This window comes from Molothrus ater, chromosome 5 (genome assembly GCF_012460135.2).
Source record: "Molothrus ater isolate BHLD 08-10-18 breed brown headed cowbird chromosome 5, BPBGC_Mater_1.1, whole genome shotgun sequence".
Classification (NCBI taxonomy): Eukaryota; Metazoa; Chordata; class Aves; order Passeriformes; family Icteridae; genus Molothrus; species Molothrus ater.
Genome location: NC_050482.2, coordinates 68,024,249 through 68,036,562, shown reverse-complemented (window position 1 = coordinate 68,036,562; position 12,314 = coordinate 68,024,249). Strand labels below are relative to the sequence as shown.

At 47.1% G+C, this 12,314-nt stretch overlaps 1 protein-coding gene across 1 annotated transcript in view; it reads right to left on the bottom strand.

Moving 5' to 3' along the window:
• Positions 1-12,314, bottom strand: part of CACNA1C (calcium voltage-gated channel subunit alpha1 C) — a 416,820-nt gene that overhangs the window by 7,401 nt on the left and 397,105 nt on the right. Inside the window, exons 41-48 of the mRNA XM_054514808.1 lie at positions 11,737-11,864; positions 10,482-10,616; positions 8,692-9,044; positions 7,799-7,825; positions 6,361-6,489; positions 5,801-5,910; positions 3,666-3,769; positions 111-428 (exon numbers count right to left, since the gene is read on the bottom strand). Coding sequence (XP_054370783.1) covers positions 111-428; positions 3,666-3,769; positions 5,801-5,910; positions 6,361-6,489; positions 7,799-7,825; positions 8,692-9,044; positions 10,482-10,616; positions 11,737-11,864 — 1,304 coding nt within the window. The remainder of the gene's footprint in view (positions 1-110; positions 429-3,665; positions 3,770-5,800; positions 5,911-6,360; positions 6,490-7,798; positions 7,826-8,691; positions 9,045-10,481; positions 10,617-11,736; positions 11,865-12,314) is intronic.

Below are 12,314 nucleotides of genomic sequence, written 5' to 3'. Positions count from 1 at the left end.
CTCTCCTACTCCCGGCATTGCGAGCAGCAGCGGATCTGCCGCCCTGCTCTTCCAGGGCCATGTTCCTAGCTGGCCGTGCCCCAGCATCCTCGGTGCCCGTGCGTTCTTACCGCTTCCACCAGGCTGCTGGCGCTGCCGTGGAACTGCCGGCTGCTCCCTGCGGTGGGGCTGGGCACGGTCAGGGACACGGGCCGGGCTCTCCTGGGGCTGCCGCCGCTCTCGGGGTACCGGGAGCCGCAGTGCACGGACGGCAAGCTGCTGTTGAGCTTCTCCGAGGAGTCCGCCCCGTCGAGGCGCAGCGTGGGGATGCTCTGTTGCGGCCAGCCCCGGTTGCAGGGCGTGGCCGGGGGCGTAGCACACAGCCGAGAGAAGGTGGTGGGGGAATGGCTTCGCTGCAGCAGGGGACTCAGGCCGGCCACTGCCAGTGCCTGCGGACACAGAGGGACAGCGTGAGCGAGGGACTGCAGGGCTGGAACAAGGATATAGTAGGTACTTTCGCCCCCGATGAGAGGGAGAGAATGATGCATCTGACTCCATCTCCACTAATTAATTACTTTATTATACTATGTTATCCTGTATTACATTACGCTCTATTACATTACATCTAAACTGAATCTGCCAGGCACTCAACTCTGCACACAACTGCCTGAATCTCGTGACTGTCACCCGACAGTCCCAACTCACACACACACCTGGCCCTGACAGGCCAAGGAAACAAAACCCCATCACTCTGGGTAAACAATCTCCGTATTGCATTCTTCTTTGGCACAACACAGGCACAGCAAATGAGATAAGAATTGTTTTTCCTTTCTCAGAGGTTCAGATTTTCTCTGTGAAGAGAAATGTGGCTACACAAGGAGGTGCTGGAGAAACCATCCGAGAAAGGCCTGGAGAGTCTCGAGGCTTGTGAACACAGCTGCCAGCTCCTTCAAGGGTTTGGATGTGTGCTGCAAACTCATTTTGCAAGCTTTCCTTTAAATGGTGTGCCCTGTGCTAGTGCCAAGCACTGGATTGGAAATTATCAGAACCACAGCTCTTTAGCCTGGGAGCCATGACACTGCCTGGAGGATGCAGCCCCATTGCCACGGCACTGCATGGAGGATGCTGCCCCATTCCCATGGCACTGCCTGGAAGATGCAGCCCCATCCCCATGGCACTGCCAGGAGGGATTCAGTCCCATTGCCACGACACTGCCAGGAGGGATGCAGTCCCATTGCCATGGCACTGCCAGGAGGGATGCAGCCCCATTGTCCCAGCACTGCCAGGAGGATGCAGCCCCATTCCCCACAGTTGTCCCAGAAACACCACCTCTTCTCCAGTGGGGGAGACAGCAAGTCATTTTCCCACCACTGATACCACACACAGCACAGGCTTTTATTGCCAGTTGCTGTTTTAAGTGTCTCCTGAGGAACCTGAAGAGATAGATACCAGATATGAATTTTAGATGTGTGTGCAGTTGGCAATAGCTTGAAATCCACCACTGGATTTTAGGCATCTGCTGTTGGTGGGAGGATCAATATCTGATGATTATACTTTCAGCCATCCAGTCCTACCTGTAATCATATACACAACCTCTGAGTCATTCAGCCTCCTCTTAAAATGAATTCCTCTTGTTGCACAGGGCTGATGTGATGCCTTATTGATGGTGACTGTTTCCTTGTTCTATAAGCAAGACTGTCAGAGTCATGAACTCATCTCACAGAGCTCATGGCTGAGCAATGAAATAAATGCATAGAAACTACAAAAGGGTGTGGATTGTGTTGTGTTCAGGCTGGGGCAAAGCTCTGTGTGTAGTCTAAGCTAACTGTGCAGAAAGGCACTGGCAAGCCTCCCTGCTCTTCAATGCCTGCCTGAAAACACTGCCTCAAAGACATAACTTACACAAGATTTAAACTTAATTTGCCCTTTGGTGATGCTTCTTCCCTCCACTGACCACAGTGGGGTTGAACTGACTAATTTAAATTAGCTCACTTAAAGCTACCTAATGTTCAGTGAAGCTCAGTCCATCTGCCACTGAAGTCCTTGGGAACTGATAATTATGTTGTGCTGGTGACTTCAGTGTCAGAAAAAAATAATTTTCATTCTGAAAAAAATAATTAATTCTTAGTCACCTGCAAGTTCAGTGAGGTTTTCTCAGTAATTAGATGTCAGACTCCTATCAAATTTCAGTGAGGAAGAAAGCCCTTAAAACTTCTGAATAAGTCATACCCTGCAGGCTCTGATGGCCTCAGCACATCCCTTAAACTGCCAGGACTTCAAGGAGAGACCTGGATCTGTCAGGCAGGACAATAGAACCAATTTTCCAGCTTGTTGCCAGAAACTTACACAAAATGTTTTATCAGGAAGGTGAAGGAAGCTCTGTAAGATTGCTTTGAACTTCAGCTGAACACATTTACTGATCATGATGTACAGGTATTCCATGGGAACACCTCTTCAAGCCTTCACAGCAACAGAATCCATTAGGTTTAGCAGAGGCAATCTTTCCATTCTGTGGTCTTATTTTGGGTCCTGTTGTTGGTTAATATTTTTGTAAACAGGAACATTTCTGAGTGTTGTCAGCTGGCAGCCAGATGCCTCTTTCAGGGTAGCCCTTCAGCCTGGCTGAGTGACACTTGTGCGGGCAGAGCCCCGTCCCTCCAGGTTTTGGGCTGCATGGTGGGATGGGGAAGGGTGAAGAGGTTTGGAGGGAGGTGATTCTGTCAGCTGTGTGGGCTGGCAGGGCTGTGTTCCCTGTGTTCCCTCTGCCTGGCCTGCCATGGGAAGGGAGGAAGTCTCAGGAGGGCTGCTGCTGCTGTGGTGAGTGTGGGAATCTGTTTCCTGACCAACCCTCCCTGCTCCAACATGTTTTCTGGTTGTCCCTGCCACAGCTGTAACTCTCTGCAGACCACTGCTTTCTGGAGCTCAAGAATTAAAGGATAACTGTCTGGAAGTAGAGGTGGGGAAAGCCAGGGAGCCTCAAGCCCACCCCTCTCTCACTCCTCAGACTTCTCACTCCTCCCAGTCCTGCTGTGTGGCATTTCTGCCTCTGTGGCAGCCTCAAGAAGCAGCAAGGCCATTCTACCCTGCCTGGGGGGACTGCACAGAGCAGGATGCCACACCTGCAAGGCTGGCACTGCCATCTGCACCTGTTTCTTTTATGGTGACAAAAAGAGACATCATCAAACCAGAAGACACAGCTCTCCTTTGGAGCCTGACAGCTGGCTGATCATCCAGTAGTGTTTAGGCATGCATTTGCTAGGCTGCTGAACACAGTTACAAAGGGCTTTAGAAGCTGATTGATGACATGTAATCAGTTTGTGTTTTAAAATGGTTAATTACACTTACTGGTTACCTTTAACTAATATTAAAGTAGACTGTGCACACTTTATTCATGTGCATACTGCCATCAAAGGCAGTGTAATTGCACTGCAGCATGCAATGTGGGTAGTTATTTTCATCTTTTTGCTAGAATTTTCTTCATTCATGAGCATCAGACAATGATAACTGTGGCTGACTCCAAGGGACATATTCCTGTAGCATTCTGGGAATGATAAAAATCCTGATTGCTAAAACCTGGGCCTTTGGTATGGGTGAGAATCTATCTCAAATGGTTTTTAAACCATGGGTTGGGATGTTCTGGGGGGCACTGCAGGTGGCAGGGGCCATGACTGGTTTTTAACACTCACCTGATGATGGACCAGATGCAAAGGCAGGACTGTCTTCTGTGAGACATCCACACCCTGGTTCTTCTGTCTTTTCAAACACTCTAAGTGAAAAGATGCTCTTCGACCTGAAACAGCAACACACACAATGTGTCCATCACTCATAACACACTACAGGAAATCTGTTTTCAGTTTCTTTTAGTGCAGTCCCACTGGACACACAGCAAACACACATACTTCAGGCTCTTCCCCTCAACACTGAGCCCTTTCCAAAGCAAATGTATTTACAGAAAGCACTCAGGCATCACAAACCAATCAACTCCACCTCCCAAGCAAGCTGCAAGGGAGGATTGCTGCAAGGCAGATTCTGAGCACTTTTTTTCTGAACACTTTTCTCCTTTAGAGCACGTGCAGCTGATCTCCCTCCCAAGCAGTGCAGTGCTCTCAGACCTCTGTGGCTGAGGCAGAGCCCTCAGCAGGATGTGACAGCTGAGACTCTGGTGCTGGGCAGGCAGGGACATTGTGCTGCTGCTCAGGTGACACTGGCACCCTGCTTGCATGTGATCTGTGTCCCTCAGCTGCCAGGCTCACCACACTTTGTGAGACTGTGCCTATAGCAAGGTCAAGTGCAACTGAATCCATCAGTGGGGAATTTACTGGTGAATGGAAGGTGACTTAGACAGAAATGAAGCATTTTTGGAATTTGGGAGGAAGGGGAGAGAGAAAAAAACATTTTAGAGGGAGCTGCTGAAACAGTCACAGTTGTTTACTCACTATGAAAACTTTAATTATATAATATATATCACATATATCACATATATCACATATAATACATATATTATATGTAATATATATAATATATAATATATAATATATAATATATAATATATAATATATAATATATAATATATAATATATGTTTCATATTTTTAAATATATTTAATAAAATTATATTAAATTTTACTTCTCTAAATATGAGAAAAGTACTCCCAATGAGAAATTTAAAACTACTGAAAAGTATGTTTATGATCAAGTGCTTTACTTCTGAAAAATGGCACATAAATTCAGTATTAAAGATTCATGGCACACTAAAATATTTTGTGGTCTTCTTCATTTTGTTGACATTTTTCTAAAGAAGGAAAAGCAATCAGAATTCGGAAAATAGTAAGTATCTATAATATTGGATTGCTGAGAAAAAGCCCTCTCAGGCTTGGAGAAAATATGTTATAACCCAGAGAATGAATGTTACAATGCAGGTTAAAAGTATTTCCTCTTTCTAGAGAAAAAACTCAACTACTAAAATGAGTATGACATCAGTATATAAATATTCACTAGAATGTAGTTGGTGAAGCACTGTATCAAGGGCTGACTGCCTTACAGATAGATATAGAAGTTGTCATTGCCTAATATTTTAAGATTTGAAATAAAGTAAATGTTGTTAGAATGGTGAAGCATCCTGAAGAATTTCAGTGAAGGCTCAGTAGCCTCACTTTAAACATGACTCTACCAGTCTCTCACTGTTATTCTGTAAAAATGTATTTCATACACACAATTCTTTTTAGTTTCTCCCTTCAATGCCCCTTTTCACCACACCAATACTCAGAAAAAGCCTGAAAAATGCTATACTTAAGAGTTCATTTTGTCACAGACTCTTGATACTTTCATAAAACCTTATGATTCATGGGTTTCATCTCCCAGTGAAGCACTTGAAAATCTCCAGGTACAATTAGAGCAGAAGGCAATTGTATGTTGTATTAACTTAATCTGACATTCAGTGTGCTCCTGGCAGCAGCCAAAGGAGACAATCTCTCATTTCTCCTTGCTGAATACACACAGAGCAGAACACTGTAGGCTCAAGGCTCACCCATTCAGTGACTCCCTGGTGATTGTTTGGAGAGTCTACAGCTCTCAAATAAACTGTCCTAATTCACAGGCAGGATTGATCAAACACATCCCAGGGACTGTCCAAACAGCTACAGGTTCATCTGCTGAAGCCAGCAGAGCCATGTGCCTGATCAGGATTGCCTGCAAGCCCTGGGATTCCTGCTCTCATGAGCTGCATGCAGCAAACAGCAACACCCAGGCTGGGATTCCTTCAGGGACATGTGGGAACTCCATCAAGGTGGAGGAGACCCAGCCCAGCCCTGCTGGGAGCTTACCTAGAGCTGAGGAGCACAGGAACCCCTTCTTGGGAGAGTGTCGGGTGTCCTCTCCTTTGCTGTGTTCTGGTGGAGTGAGTTGTCTGTTTTCATCATCTTGGTATGCAAGCCTGGGGAGGAGAGCAGAGGGATTTAGAAAAGGAATGCTGATATTGGGCAGAAAAAGCCCCTCTTCCAGCAAGGAAGCCAGGAAGGTCATGCTAGCAAAGGGATGCAAGAGCAAGCTAGCTTCAAACTATTATTGGTCCAGGAGCAGGAACAAGAGACCATGAGACAGAGAACTCTAAAAACCAGCTCTGGGAACATCAGGAAGTAGAAGTGAATGTGGGGGGCAGCCCTGAAGATATCTCATTCAGAGAAAGAAAATCTAGGTGAAAAATAACCTTTCCAATGTTACTTCAAGGGCTGAACTAGAATTATTTTCTCATATTTGAGTTGTCTAAAATTTTCTGACCTTCTCCCATAAATTGAAATTTCTGTAGAAAAATGTCACCTCTTCCCACCTCTCCCCCTTAATTAAAGAACCACCCAAACACCTTGACTAAAGCTGCAAAGCTCACATTTCGGTAGAGAGCAGACTTGGTTCACTACAGTACTCAATGTCTTCATTCAAATTTTCATCATAAGTCTCATCCTGAGACACTTCCTCTTGGCAAACAATTGCCAGCTGGCTGTCTCTGGAACTGGAGCTAATGAGCAAAAAAGACAAGTCAAGATATGGAGATGGTAAAGACAACGTGTTACAAAGACAAGAATGACAGGCTCCATCTGTCCCAGTTTATTATAATGCTGAAGAGCCTTCATAGGAAAATCGATGACTGAACAGAGCTGCAGAGTTCACAAATACAAGGCAACAATCTTTGTCTGTGTCCTCTTTCTTATACTGTAAATGTATTTTGTCCTTTGTGACTACCTGCACTCTGTGAATGTGCACATCACACTGATCATTTCCAGTGATACATCTCACTGAACTCACAGTAAAATCTGGGATGGGCTCTCAGGAATAAGCTTTTTCCCTTGTTGCCAAAGACTTGGTTATGGATTTCAGAGAAGCCTCCTGGACACTCACAGCAACCTTCTCATCTCTGTCATGTGTGGCCTTTGCCTCCCACATCCCTCAGTCTGCACCAGCTCTGCCCTCTGCCTCCTGGTCATGTTCTCATCCTTGCTGGCTTTTCCACCTTTTGTCCCTTTTTTACTGCAGAGTGCTTCTACTGAATTCAGGATCTGTTCAAAGTCTCAGGTGTGCCAGCCCTTAATTCCCTGCTTGCCTCCTCTCTGTCCTCCTGTTTCACATTTCAGCACTAGAATTTCGCTTCATTTGGACTTTGCTTTTTCTAAGGAGTAAAGTAAAATCTGGAGGTAGCTTGAATCTTTGAGGTATGGACATGGAGGTAGTTGAAACTATTTCAGTTTCTTACTAACATTTGCAGAAGAGAGCAAGGTGGCATATTTTTTTTTTTTACCTTTTAGGTTCTGGAGGGGCAACATTATCTTGTCATGTGGTTAAAGCAAAAACCACTGGGAGAAATGTGGGTATGCATTGTGTGAAAGAGCCTGTAGGACAGTGCTGCAGTGACCCTCCTCTGAAATGGGAGGCAAGTAAAACTGCTGAGGTGCAGAGGGGAACAAAATCAGTACCTGGCATCTCCTCCTGTTCAACTGTCTGTGTTTAGCCAAAACCATACAGAATTTTTGCATGGACATGCCAGAGTGTACTTCACTGTGTTGTGATCAGAGGATGTATAAATGTGTGAGCCCCAGCTAGAATCTCTAAAAACCCCAAATCGAGAAAATAGCCAGAACATGGACCACTACTTGCCCCGAGTGGGGAGTATTTTCTGGAGCTGTCATGGTGCTCAGTATCTCTATTCCAGCCCTACTGACACCAAAAAGGAGAGGTCATATTCAGCATTAATGGGAATTTGGAGTTTGGACAGGATGAAGACAGTGGGTCTTACAGCCAGGCAGGATGAGAGGGGTATGAAGAACACGTACCGTGCCAGTGTCTCGTAGTAATGTGTCCTAAAGCAAGGAACGTGCCCAGGGAAGCAAGGAGAGAAAAGAACACCCTGTTAGCAGTGTCACACCAGCACGAGTTCAGCAGGGAGGAGGGCAGAGGGAACACATCTTGTGCAACACCCCATGGCCTCCCTCAGGAAGGCATGAAATAGAAAAACCACAGGACTCTTCACTTGGGCAATTCTGCACCCACTGAAGCTCCTCTGTCTCATTGTCCTATTCTGTCCTTTCTGGGGGCAGCATTTGGCCACCTTTTCACACTGTTCACTCTCTGCACTGAAAAAAAAATCCACCTCTTGCCTGCTGTTTCTGAAAGTATTAAAAGAAATCCCCCACTGAGAAAAATTATATTCCTTTTGTGTTAGTCATCTGTGTGTAGAGAGCCTGAAAACTCTCCAGAGAAGGGGATTTTCTTCACTTCTTTTCTGAAAACCTTGCCTCCCTCCTCCCAGAATGCCTTTGGTGACCTCTGTAGGGATGTGACCTGCTAAATGAAAACCCACTGACTTCAACAAAGCTCTCTATTGGGCTATTAGGACATGAAGAGCAGTCTCCTTCAGTTACCAGTTGATAAAACACCTCCCTGTGGTGAAGAGGGATAAATAAGGTTCCCTTTGGATTTTACAAAGGTTTCTCCTGATAAATCCCAAAGAAATCACGTGTGTTGGTCAGTAAGAGTGCTGGTGCTTTGCAGTGGCCAATTGGTGCATATCTGTGGGCTTTGGCACAAGTGGAGCACCAGAGGGCTCAATCCAGGCTGCAGGCTGGGCAATGCCTGGGAGTGACTTTGGCTCGGCAGCAGTGCTCTGGTGTTTGCATGCACCTTCCCACACCTGCTCCCTTGGCTCCCTCTCTGCTGGGACACTTACCTTTTGGAGGGGAGCTTCCAGGGAGCCTCCTGCACGCATATGGTGGGTGACAAGGGTGTCCCATGGCCTTCCACCGTGCTGACAGTGCTGGGGTAGCTGGGTGGGCTGGGGAAGCGACACAGGGCAGTGTTGTTGGCGTTGTTGATGTTGGCATTGGAGCCTGAAGATGAGTAGCTGCTGGGAGTGAAGGTGGAGTCCACCAGCTTCTCGTGAGATGGAGACTCGGTGTCGCCGTGGTTGTTGCCAGACTTGTTGATGTGCAAAGGTCTCTGGGTGGTGAATGTCTGGGGGAACCCACTCCTGCCATCACTTTGGTAGTAGCTCACATGGTTTCCAAACAAGCCTCCAGCTCTCTGCCAGAGAAACAGGAAGGATTTTTCCTTTGTGAGTGAGATGTGCAAGGGCCCTGGCGTTTTCCTGCTTAGACTGTTCTTAAGGAAAAAAATAAGGACCAAAGTGAGCATGATGGCCCTGGTGCTGTCTCTTCCAGAAGGCAGTGTGAGGACTTCTGTCACAGAGACTGGCTACACACAGGCTGGGATTTCAGAGGACTGGCAGCTGTATGTCTCCCACACCTCCCACCAGTCCTGGGAGTCCAGGACAGGGTATGGATGCAAGAACCTGTCTGGTTTTCCCAGTGCAGTTACAAAGGAACATTTAGATATGAGGGGGAATTTGAGAAGAGCACCAAAAACTATTAAGTACCTGGAAGAAGAAATGAAGAGAAATTTAATGAGCCAGTTATGTACTGTTTAGATGGGTAATGAAAGGGACTGACAGCATATTTTTGTAAAGAAAGGAGGAAAATGCCAAAGGAGAGGAAAAGTTACCAAAGAAAACAATTATAAGAAACAGGAATGAAATTCTGAGCTAAGTTGCTCAGAAAATTTTCCCCTTCCATAGGAGCTCTGTTGTGTCTTTGTGTACTTTTTGGAAGGATGCTACCAGTGCCACTGAAAGGAGTGAACAAAACACTAAATTGTGCCTGGCTGTTGCTCTGCAGATTGCAAGATGGCTGCACTGATCTTTTCTTTAATTTAGGTTTCATGAAGGAATCTTCCAGTGAGAAGTTTCCCTTGAGAGAAAGAGAGAAGGAATTGGGATAAAACTGTGCAAAGACTCTAGGACCTTTCACTTAGGACCTAGGTCCACCGCTGTTTTCTAGTAAGATCTGCCAAACAAGGAGGGCCCAGCTGAAACACAGAATGAGCAAAAGAGAATGTTGTTGCGTTGTGATTTCGGGGTTTACCCCAGAACCTCGTGTCCCTTCCTGAAGATTCCCTCCCAGGTGTATCAGTCACCTCTCCTTTCCCCTCCCTGACCCCTGCTGAGCGCTGTCTGTCAGTCCTGGAATTCCAGAAGGGTGTGGAGTGATTGGCAGATTCAAAGGATGCCCTCTACCCCTGGGGGGGCATTGGGCCATCCAAGTGTCCTTTGTCCCTTAAGACCTCCTCTCCTGTACCTGGTTGGTGGATTCCTACCCCTTCCCTGCCCCTCTCCCCGGGGTTAAAGGAACAGCAACCACGCGTTTGGGGGAGTTCTATTGGAGCTGTTGCTGCATTCAGAAGCCTCTGGGCCAGAATAAAGTTCTGGATCCAAACCCTCCATCAGAACCAATTCCTTTCCTTCACCATCGCCTTAAAGCTTCTCTGCCAGAGGGAAACCCAAGGAGCAGACCCTGTTATGGGGGGAAAGGTCCATCCCAGAGCCACCAGAGCTCCTGCATGCCTGGACTTGTCTCCAAAGCACTCTGAGCTCAGCCTCAGCTCGCAAACTTGTTCAGAACCTACCCGGAAGATATCATCTTCAGAGGCAGCAGAAACAGCTTCTTTCATGGCCTTGTCCAGCTCCTCTTCAGCTGTCAGGTCTCCAGAAATGGCTCGTCGGATCTCGGGCCCGATGTCGTGCAGCGTGCGCAGCCCAGCCTGCAAAACAGCAAACTGTAGAGCTTCATATCTCCGAGTGGGCACAGGAGAGACAGCAGCACTGCCATTCCTTCCTCAACACTGTGGGGCCCCTTCAGTCAACACAGCACCCCCAGCTCCTAGAGAAACACCAGCAAACCCTGTTCTTGCATCTCCACCTCAGGGAGAGAGAAACTCCTGGCAATACAAAACAAGGAATGTTTGTTGCTTGTCCTTGGCTTCATCACAGCAGGACATAGACATAAATCCACAGGCCTGACTAAGCAGGTCTGCGTGCTTTCAGCTCTGGGTTCTCAGATCCACAACCAGAAGCTCTAGAGCAGCCACAGTTCCAGCTGAACCATGTACTTTGGTGCTTCGGAAAATCTCTTCTTTTTAATCGGCAGCTTAAATACGGATTTAACAACAAAGCTTCTGGCATTTGGACCTACTAAGTCCTCAAACTCCTCAAACCCCTCACTGACTGGAGTCTGTTCCAAAGAGTCCATCCAGGGTGGTAAGCTGTGGGTGTACTGAGGCCTTGCTCTGTGTTTGTGCCCACATCACAACACTTTGCAGCTTGCTGAAACTCCAGAGCCACACTTTTTTCTCAATGTATCCTCAAGGGACATAGATAGCACTGCTTGTGCAGTCAACAGGGTTTTCTCTTTCTGTCACACAGCCTGGTAATCTGCTGAGTGAACATGTATCACAGTGGGGAACAAATCCCAGTCCTTAAAGTCCATACTGTCCATTGGATGGCCTTGGCATCCAGGTATGCTCTTTGCTTTTTAAGTGATTTTGTCTCCTAGAAACATGCCCTCAAAATGGGTCAAATGTTTGTGGGAGTAAGCAAATGTCTGTAGGACACTTCATACCAGTCCAAAGGATCCCAAATTCAAATATTACTGGCAGACTGATAAATTATGATTATGCCTCACCTGTGCCTTCCAGAGCGAAGGGATTATGAGCCCATGGTACACAGGTATTTATCCAAAAGGACTGGAATGATAATTCAAGGTGTCTATGAACTCCTTTCCGGTAGGGATAGCCCATTGCAACCCCCAGAATGGTTGAAGAGGGAAGTGGGACCACCTGTCTCTACTGTACCACCCCTGTCCGCTCGGGGCCCGCTTGTCACCTGTAAGGAGAGCGCGTTGCGCTGGGAGGGCTTCCCCACCAGCCCCTGCTCTTTGCGCTTCTTGAACTTCCTGAAATACTCCTGGATCAGGAAAGTGGCGTAGAACTTCCCCACGGTCACCTCATCATCTGCGAAGGCGGGGGTGAAAAAATAAATTAAATAAGCTGCTGATTTATTGTGCATTTGCTAATGTAAGCCTTGCAGAAACACTGGGCACTGCAGTTCATCTCTGCTTTTTATGGTGTCAGGATGCAGGGCTGAAGGGAGGGGTTGCTCTGCAGCCAGAGCTTGCTGTGAACAGTCAGGAGCAGAGGTGCAGGTGGCATTGGGGCAGACTGGCTCTGCTGACACAGAACCCCTGCAGCAGGAGCACATCTAGCCTGTGCAGTCTCTGGTGTTGGTTAACCACAAAGGATCTCGTTATAGCAGCAGCCTCCCAGTCTGGTCAACACATGCTGCTGTCTTGTGACAGCCTGGGGTAAGACTTATTCACAGCCTCTGACTGATCATCCATCCCAGGCCTGCCCTGACCCTTGTCTGCACTGGAATTCTGTCCCTTTGTGCCTAACATAGGTGTA